The 10,422-nt window shown below is 32.5% G+C and overlaps 1 protein-coding gene across 1 annotated transcript in view; it reads left to right on the forward strand.

Annotated features, from left to right (window-relative positions):
* Window positions 1-941, forward strand: part of LOC107445337 (sialin) — a 28,700-nt gene extending 27,759 nt beyond the window's left edge. The window contains exon 12 of the mRNA XM_043050731.3: window positions 607-941. Within this exon, the coding sequence (XP_042906665.2) occupies window positions 607-825 (219 nt within the window). The 3' untranslated portion in view covers window positions 826-941. The remainder of the gene's footprint in view (window positions 1-606) is intronic.
* Window positions 942-10,422: the final 9,481 nt, after the last annotated feature.

The following is a 10,422-nucleotide window of genomic DNA, read 5'->3' on the forward strand; positions in this document are numbered from 1 at the left end:
ACTCCCTTCCTCCAGCAATTAACTACTAAGTACATGTGATGTATGTGCTCACAAAATTTGTGGAATTGAAAGTCCCGTGTTCGGTCACTGAGAAGTGGAAAACGGAAACTGAGAGTGGAGTAAAACGACCTGGAAAAATTTCTCTTCCCCTTCATATCTATGTCTAAATTGAGGACGTGGCCTCGCGAATGAGTGGTGCCATGGGGTTCTGAGTTAAGACGTACTTTCACACTAGCAGTTCTCTCTTGTCTAAACAAAAGGCTCACCATCTTGACGTAATTCTCAAAAATCCAACAACCGGTGAGTTTGATTTCACAAAGGGCATTAGAAACCATTGACACAACGCTGATGGAGGACACAGAATTATCAGTTTATGCATTGAAAAATTCAAAATTAATTTAAAACATCGATTTAAACAGTCTAATAAAAAGAATGATTTTACAAAATAAAACCAAAACTGCCGTTTTATTATTGATGAAAATGAATGTGATTCAAATAATTTAAAACCCTAAAAATTAGTTTTACGAATTAGAAACTTTCATTTTAAGTAGTAGAAACTGATTCTTTCAGAAATGTTTATTTGGAACTTTTTCTTCTATTTGACAGAGGACTTTGTATGAATGGCAAATCCTGTTTTTTCTGACTGCTGCCTTAGGCTTGTTGGCTCTAATCATCTTTGCAATATTTGGTTCCAGTTCACTACAGGAATGGGATGATCCCGCTTTTCGCGGCGAATCAGATCTTGAAGAAGAATTGGTCGTCGAAGTCGACCAAACACCTGAAGGAAAGCTTGAAGTTACATTGCAAGATCCAGAAAAACTTTAGAGTTACAAAGATTTTGGACAAAAGAAATGGACTACTGCCTATCAAAATTGTAGAAACAGAATGTCTAATGAAAGAACTGAATTATCTTTTTAAGTTGTGTTAAATAAATTATCAAACATCAGAATACTTACTGTACTTTTAGATACCACACGAACTAAATGAAGGTATTAAGACCAGTAGATATTTCCGATCAAATATGTGAAGTTACGGAGTCGGGGTGGACAGCATAAAGATCAATATCATATCTCATAAGGTAGGGTTCACAGAAAAGAATTAGGTCAACATCGCAGCGTATCCCGCACAAAAGTAATTTAGCTAGATTTTCGAATATTTAATGAACTTGCACAACGAAAGCAATAAGCTGAGACGTAGACATCGACTCATCAATGTAACACATTTATGCAACTAAAACGCGCACTTTTGATTCAAATCTCAAGTACCTCTTCGATCCCTTTACGATCGTAAACGGTTTCTGAAATTCAACTGTAACAAGAATTGCCCATCGAAAAAACTTATCTCTTCTGGTAGGTCACATATGCTATCCGGTAGGTCACATATGCACTTTCTCCACCAATGAAAAAATTCGCAGTAGTTATCTCAACAATTGGTTGGGGAAGTTATTTTTTCCCGGGTGTATGCGCATTGCACCAGAACTGACGAAGGCGCGCTTATGAGCAATTACCTCAAATCTTACATACGACGGAGCAAACGCAGAGTTACGTTAAGTGCGAAATCTTCATTATACCTATATTGTAGCTTAAACTGATTAAAGATATGATCAATAGATCCAACAAGCACAAATTCATTTCTCTACTGGCCGCCTCCGGCAACCAGCATTAACCATCAGCATCTAGACCTCGATGAGCACACGCCAGGGACTAATCTATGGTACACGCTTTTCTGGTTAGCAAAACCGGATAGTGCGCCATTGATTATTGTCATCATATCGCCATCATTATGCGTTGTTATCAAATTTTTGGAGATCCTGCTTCCATTGCCCGCTGACTCACAACTAGATATAGAGAGAATGTTTTATTTCTAAAAAAATTTAATGATTGAACGAAACTTGATTTTCAGTGTAATTTTTTTCTTCATATTATTAAGCTGAATGAATTCAAATAATAAATCTTAAAATTTAAAAGGAATTGGATAACTACAAGAGATGTCATCGTGGATATGGTTAGCAATTGGCTGTTGAAATGTGGTATTGATTAAGTTAATAACTGTGCTTTCCATTCAGTTTCGAATAAGCCGATCCCGTCAAATAAGTATTTTGTTACATAAAGTATTTAACAAAGAAAGATTTGGTTGCTATTTTACTTAACACAGAGACAGGTACGAAGCCATGCGGAACATGAACAAACTAATCAGGCAACAGATTTATGAAAAACAGGAAAAAAATTAACTCGTTTACAATAAATTACATAAACAAATAATTAATCTAGGTAAAATAAAAGACGTAGGCAAGAAATGATTATATTTTAACAAATTCGATGTACGATATGGTGTTGCTTTTATTTAATTACACACTCATTGACAATATAACTCATATGGCGATGGTTTTTAGCTCGATCTTAGCCATCAATATGCAGAATATTAACCCATCACCTTGTTTATAAACAACTAGTTCATAATGAAGGTGGTTTTGCATCAGTGGTCTTCTTGAAATAAGAGTATCCCTTTCGTTGAATAGTTTCCGAAAATATATTCACTTTTTATAGTTCTGTTTTTAAGTATAATTATTTCTTAATGTATTCAAATAATTCGTTTCATAAAATACCTAAAAATAAAAATCTAGAATGCAACTATTTTAAATTAAGATTATTGTTCTAGTGTTTTATTTTTCTAGATAAGATAAATGTATAATACTCTCTGACACAGTTAGCCATTGATATTTATTTGCTGGTAAATCATAGTAGTATCCAGTTTACCCACTTTTTTCCCATTATTTTTCGATGCCATCAGCATAAAACTATTGAAGGTCTCAAAGGTATTGCTTTCCTACAAAATAATTTCGTATTCCTAATTTAAAAGTATTTACTAGAAATATTTATTTTTCTTATTCTGCTATATATATTATTAATTTTTTTTATTTTGATTCCTCTCTAAATTAAGAGGCTAAATATAAAATAATTGTTTCTTTATTATAATGTAGCTCTATGATATTGCTCTATTACACTATACTTTAATATAAACTTATTTAAATCGGTGTATAAGATGATTCACCATTTTATAATTCATATTTTTTATACAAATTATATGAATATACTATTATAAGGTTGTAGAAGAGTCCTTAGTGTAGTAATGCATGTGATAGCACTGGGTTACTTTGGACTGATATTTCCATCCACTTCTAACATACCTTTACATTTATCACCACGGTATTCAGGTTAGTGAAACAGCATCTCCTTGCTTCATTTGAAAGTGAAGCAACATCCCTTTTTTAATTTGAAATTATATTCAGGTTAGTGCAACAGCATCTCTTTTTTCAATTTGAAATTATATTCAGGTTATTGAAACAGCATATCCTCTTTAATTTGAAATTGCGCTTAGTAAAAATTTACACAAGCTCAGAAACATTTGATAAGTAACTTATATTTTGTATTTACTTAAAAAGTAATGTGTTTCTTACATGTATTTGTTACAAAATACTAGACAGTAGTTAAACGATTATTTTGTCAATAGATTTTTAACACATTTCTCCGTTCAAACTGCATTTTATAAATACGAGGTTTGTCCGAAACATATGTATAATATATAATACATTGATATTTATTTGCTGGTAAATCATAGTAGTATCCAGTTTACCCACTTTTTTCCCATTATTTTTCGATGCCATCAGCATAAAATTAATGAAAGTCTCAAAGGTATTGTTTTCCTACAAAATATTTTTGTATGCCTAATTTATATTTTTGATACAAATTACATGAATATACTATTATAAATTATAGTTAAAGAGATTTGTTCAGGGATCAAGAGCTTAACGATAAACTGCATTCACAAATTGTATTTAATATAATACTAACCTGTTTTGTATAGTCAGTATTTAATATAACACTAACCTGTTTGGAAAATGCTAACTAACTGTTGTGAACTCGCCAACATTTGTCAAAACAATTTGTTGTAACTATATACATTTAATTTTAAAAGTTATTTTAAAAGTTATTTTAAAAAATGTTTACTAATAAAATTATTTACGTTCACTAATAGATCGTAATAGAATCATAAAAGAGAAATGTTTGGACGTGGAAAATGGGAGCACAAGCATGAGCGAACAAAATTTTTCTTTGTACATATGTTTTAAGTGAACTATTTAAACTTCTGTGTAAAAAAAATCTGTTTTTTACCCTGAAAACTACAATTATTGCGGAACAAATCAGTGGGACTAGTAAGAAGAAAAGAGACTTTTCCCTCTATTCATTATTCAGTTTATTGTGTGCTCTTCTGGCCCTTAATCCCTTGACAGATCATTTTTCTTAATATTAGAAATGATCTTTGATTGCACTGTTAACAACAACTAGCAACGGAATGTTGACAGAGATGCCAACTGCGCCGGACATGCCAAAATAATTTAAAAAAACGGTTAATAACTACAAACTAAATTTTGCAAATATTTGACTATTTTTGCTTACTTTTAAAACGTATAGCATGGCATAACTACTAGAAAGTGGTGAATTATATAAAACTACGAATTATTTAGAAATAGTGGTAGATAAAAATCTACTAAATTAAATTTATTAAATCAAGAATCACAATTGATAAACTACCACTTAAAAATATTTATTTGCTGTCCGGAGCAAGTTGGAATTTCAGTGTTGAAGACGTCTGAGACACGTCAATTATTGTTTTGACGTAAGTAACAAATGGCGTCTTCCAGACGTCTTCGTATGACAAGGGGTTAAAATTGCATTTTAGTTACTGAAAATTTAAAAAATTAGAAGAACTGTTAAAGTATATTTTATCCTCTCGCATGACATTAAAAATGATCTCACGATATTCAAGTAGCAAAAAATTTATTACTTACATAAACTCTTTCAAAAGAAGTAATTAATGCTTTATTGCTTAAAATATATTTTATAACCTGTTAGCACAATTAGACTGGAGTTTATAAGAAGTGTTTCCCATATTATCTTCCTCCAACTTATAAGCAGAAAACAATAAAAATAGAAATTAAGAATCTCCTTCAAGGGAAATTAACGTGCATTTCAAGAGACCTAATTAGGGCGAAGAAGCTGAGGTTTTAAGGAAAGAGGATTATTGTTGTTTTTTTACTCTTAAAAGAAGCTATAAGCTCTCGAGGGGGTGTTTTGGGAGGATCATAAATCAACTTGTTTTAAGAAAAAACCAACAAATCTGATGCCATAAATCTCTGACATGGTGAAGAAAGAAAAAACAACAAGCATTTAAAAAATTTACTTAAAAAAAAGCTTTTTTGGATAGTATTTAGAAATTGTTGGCAACTAGTTGATTATTGTTTTCAGATTAAATTTTATCTTCGGTACAAGGATATATATAAAGATATCACAGTGGAAATTAATTTACGTTATATTTTCTTCTACAGGGTGCATAATAATTCAAAATCCCTGCACGCAGTAATTTTGATAGAAATAACATAACTTTAATTTAAAAAAAATGTGTTTTATCCTATTGCTTTATAAAATATACAGTATAGTGTGGTTATAAAGGGGTTTAACTAATAGTGTACATTTCCTTTACAGTTTTGCTTTTATACAGCTTTTTGCCTAAAATTCCAATGACTTTCTTTTTGCATTGTTGCAGAGTTGAATTTTGTTGATACAGCACTTAATTACCAAAACTAAAGTCGTGGAAGGGGTTTTGAACTTGTCATAAAATTTTAAAAAATATGACCTGGACGACCTATTCTAACCAATAAAACTGGGAATGGTTCCATAAGAATACTAGGATTTACCAAACCAAAGTACCGGTGCCCTGAGTACTTTTTTACGGAATGGAAATTTTTCACTATTTTACTAAAAGAAAATTTCGATGCGGAAATTTTTCCTGAGTAACATATTTTCCTAACGTGAAAAATATAATATATGATAGTTATGATAACTCTTGATCAGTAACTCGCTAAAATTAAAACTATGTCATATTTTATTTTTTTAAACAAAAAACTTAATTTAAAATATTTTGATTTAAACCAAATGATTGATTGGTTTTAACCAAAGTCAAATTATAGTATATTATGAATAAAAAATAAATTTAATTTTTATTTATAATTAATATATTTATGGTAAACTGCTTTATAAAAACATACATATTATAAATGTTACATACATAGCTTAAGGAAAACTTGTTATAACGCATCATTTATAATAATATTTTATTCACTCTAAAAGAAGTAAATAAAAGTAATTCTCACAACAAAACACCGTTGCAACTTCTTGTAACAAATTAGTTTTAAAGAAAAGGTTGCGATCATGTGGGGAAAAAAAGGAATATTTTCCCGTCCTTTTCACTTAAAGTAGTCATCACTTCTCTTGGGTAGATAGAGTCATAAATCAAAACTCTTTGACAAAAAAAAATCGTAATCTCTTCCGCAAATCCGACCACATAAATTTCTTTAAAAAATGAATGGAGCTTAACCATGCAAAAAATTATAAAAATTCTGAATAATATTCTGCGATATAAGAAACATTAAAAAAATAAGTTAATTAATTTACCCTGTTGTTACTGTTAAGATTGGAATCTATTATGCAAAAGAAAATTAATGCGACAAAAATATTTTTGCTATTATATAAGTATTTAAGTAATTGTTTTAAGCAATGCATAATTATTCCCGGTGTAACTAAACTTTCATGTGCTAATTAAAGTCTGTCTGTAGTTCATGAGCATTTGAAAAATTTTTTCCTTTAAAAACAACAAAATGCCCCCAAAATGAAAGACGATTTAAAAAATTGATTTAAAAAATACGAAAAAGATATAAGTGTAGGATTTACTAAGTGCTGTTTAAGTTAAGTTAACCACAATAAAAAAAAATTGAAAAAATGAAAGACATTTTTTTTATATAACCACCAATTTCATCAACAGAGTGGTGCAATTTGAAAACAAAAATAACGTACCCATTGGAAATACCTCAGATGAAATGCTCTGACAGGTTGGAGAATACACTGTTTATACTTCTAACGTCAAGGGCACCATCTAGTGGAAATAATTACAAACTACTTCCGAAAATCTTTGAAAATGAATATCCTTGTTTTATATGCGGAATGAAACGAATCATACATTTTCTAACTACCGTTTTTCGATTTATCTTTCAAGTAGTTGTCATTATTAAAGCACCTGATAATATTGAATCTATCTATTTTTTGATGGAAAGTTTTGTCTTTTGTCCTTGAAAGTTTTTACAGTGGTTATCTAAGCTATCATTTATGCTGAATCAAATGAAGTATGTTAGATTACATTATTCAATTATTTAAGTACATAGTCAAAAAAGTTTTATGTCTGTTTTTAAATTAATAACTGTACTCTGTTTCGATTCGAATATTTAAAATCAGAAAAAAACATGGTTTTTTATTCTGTTTATTGTTCTGCTGTGGGCTGATCGTTAAGACACGGTTCCCAGCAGATCACTGAAGTCAATCATCACTGGCTGCGGTCAGTGTGCTGGTGGGTGACCACTTGGATCAGTCTGCGTAGGGACCGAGGGTGTGCGGTATTGGTCCTCGCTAAACTGTTCTATCGTGAAGTGCTCAACTTCGCGTGTAGGTCGTCGGGCTGCCGAAGTGGGGATGCCATCTCCTCGGCAGAGGATCAAAATTGTGATGGCATGTCCTCGGATCATCCTCAGGGATGTTTCCCAGACCGTCACCAATAGCCCATTGTGCAGCTATAGTGCGGCGTAAATTAACAACAACAACAACAAAATATTCCGTTTATCATCGTTTATTTTCCCACGTAATCGTAAATGATTATTTGTTCATTTTCGATAAGTGCCATTAAAAAATTAATAACGCATGCAATAAATTAACAACAAGACAAATTAAAATTGGTTAAAGTAATTTTCTATCTACATTATATGTTATATTACAATCATTCTACTATGTTAATATCATTAGGTAAATTTCCCTCTTTCTCATTTATTTAATTTAGTTATTGTTCTTTAAATAAATTCACCCTAATTATCTAAAAATTAAAATATGAAACATATAAACTCTTAATATGAAGTAAAGAAACTTGTGTTTAATTGATTTGAAGAAAAACTAAATATAAATGGCACTGCAAATAACGAAAGTAAAAAAAAGGTACGAAAAAGAAAAATAAATGAAACAACTATCATAAGCTGCGAGACTGGAGAAATTGGATCTTCGAAATGATGATGTTCAGATAGCGTATCGCAACTCTGATGGAGATATGTATAGATGTTTCATCATTTTCCGAAAGTATATTTTATTTCAAGGGGTATTATCTGATTAAATTGAAGATATTTTTCAAAGAAATGCTTTATAAAACAATGGTTTATTTCAAAGATCGGAGAGAATTCTGGATGTAAGAACAAATTGTTAAGGTTAGGAATATATTTTGAATCGAGTATTTTATTTTGAAAAAATACTTTTATCAATGAATAGGTTGAAATACAAATTTTTTTTTTCATCATTACAATTTTAATTAAATAGACAATCAATTGATTCTATTCAGTCAAAAATGCGGAATGCTAATGGTGTAAAGTAAAGATTTGTACAGAAGATTAGAAATGGCGTAGAACTATTTTTTGCTACAAATGAAGTACCTTTTAGCTGAATTTGATGTGTAATTTAATTCTGGTAATAATAAAGGTAAATTATGCTTCACCCAGATAACAGTGTAAGGTTGGCTTCAATCTCAGCAACAATCTTTATTACAAAGCCCAACAAGCAAGTTATAACTGATAAGCAAGAAAACCATGTACGCTTGAAACAATGTTAAATTTTCTTATGTCAGTTCACTCTATATGAGGTTTGCATTCAGCTTGCATAAACAACCCTTTCATATCGATGTTGAATCTTCCTTTACAAAACAAGGTTAAAAAATCATAGCGAAATCGAGGAGGAATCATCATTTTCTAATCAAGAGTAGAAAGCTTTCTCAAATCGACGATAAATTCACAGTCTTAAGGTTTATTTTAGATTTCATGACCATCACTGAAACGAGGTTTATTTGCACAGATTTTTATATGCCTGTTTTAACACTTTAAATACACTGCTGGACAATTGCTAAGGACGGATCACAAATTGCAATGTAGCATAACATTAAGCGAGACATGAGGCCTAGTAGAATAAAATATAGTTGCCACACTGTTCAGACATTAGAATAAAGAATATTCATTGTTCTAGAAAGTACAAAAGCTATGAAACATCTGAAAGAAAAAAAAATGTTCATTTGATGCTGCATACGGAAAAATGGAACAATGCATCTAAATGTCAGCAGGCAACTTGAAGAAAGGTGTCAGTACGGGATATGTCCATCGTGGAGTGTGATGCAACATTCTACACGTCGAATCATACTTTGCACAACATTATCCAGGAGCTGTTGAGGCAATTTATCCCATTCCTCTGTCAGTGCACGGATGAGGGTGTTCTTGTTTGTCGAAGGATAGTTTCGACCAGCAAGTTGCCTCTCCAAACATTTTCAATGGGGTTTAGATCTGGAGAACGTGATGGCCATACGAGGCGTTGAATACTCTCGCTGTCTAGATAATCCTGAACAGCGAGTCGTCCATGAAAACAAATTTATCACCGACAGTACTACGGAAAAGACGAACACGAGGAAGTAGAACTTCATCAATGTATCGTTGGCCCGTTATAGTCTCATTCGCAACCACGTGTAGGCGCGTGCGGTCATTGACCATGACGCCGGCCCACACCATGACACTGCATGTCGGATATCGGTCCCTTTCCTGAATATTTTCTGGACGATAACCAGTACCACTCTCACGCCAGATCAGTTGGCGTCTACAATCCGATGACAGACTGAACCTACTCTCATCTGAGAATAGTACGCATGCCCAGTCCTGTTCAGTCCAATTGTGATGCTCACGACATTGCAAACAGGCAGTACGGTGCTGTCTGGTCAATGGGACGCACACAACAGGTCTGCGGGTGTATAGTCCTCCTCCCCTCAAACGTCTGGCAACAGTTTTTCGGGAGATCTGCTTTCCTGTGGTAGCAAGAAACTGATTTGCCACCTGCTGAGCTGTGGTGCGCTTGTTCCTTTTTTGCTGATAGGACGATGTATCTGTCTTCTGCAGGCGTCGTACTTCGAACACGACCTCCCCCGTGCCGCCTACTACACATTCCAGTAGTAGTAAATGCTTTCCACAGCCGTGAAACAACGCTGTGAGCGATGTCGAACTCCCTGGCAACATCTGTTATTTTTCGCCCTTCTTCGATCTTTCCAATAATTCGGCCACGCTTAAAATCGTCTGAGTGATATCGGGAAGACATGCCGAAATTTTCAAGTTCGTCAACTAAATCTTTCCTGTAAAGCTTTGACTTGAAACAACTCTCCACACGCGTCAAAACCTTTAAAGCTTTTATCAGCGCTATCACGAGATGAACAGACGTGGAAAAAAAATTTGCATACTCATACCTCATC

The sequence above is a fragment of the Parasteatoda tepidariorum genome, chromosome 5 (genome assembly GCF_982258835.1).
Source record: "Parasteatoda tepidariorum strain Cologne lab strain chromosome 5, Ptep-v5.0, whole genome shotgun sequence".
Classification (NCBI taxonomy): domain Eukaryota; kingdom Metazoa; phylum Arthropoda; class Arachnida; order Araneae; family Theridiidae; genus Parasteatoda; species Parasteatoda tepidariorum.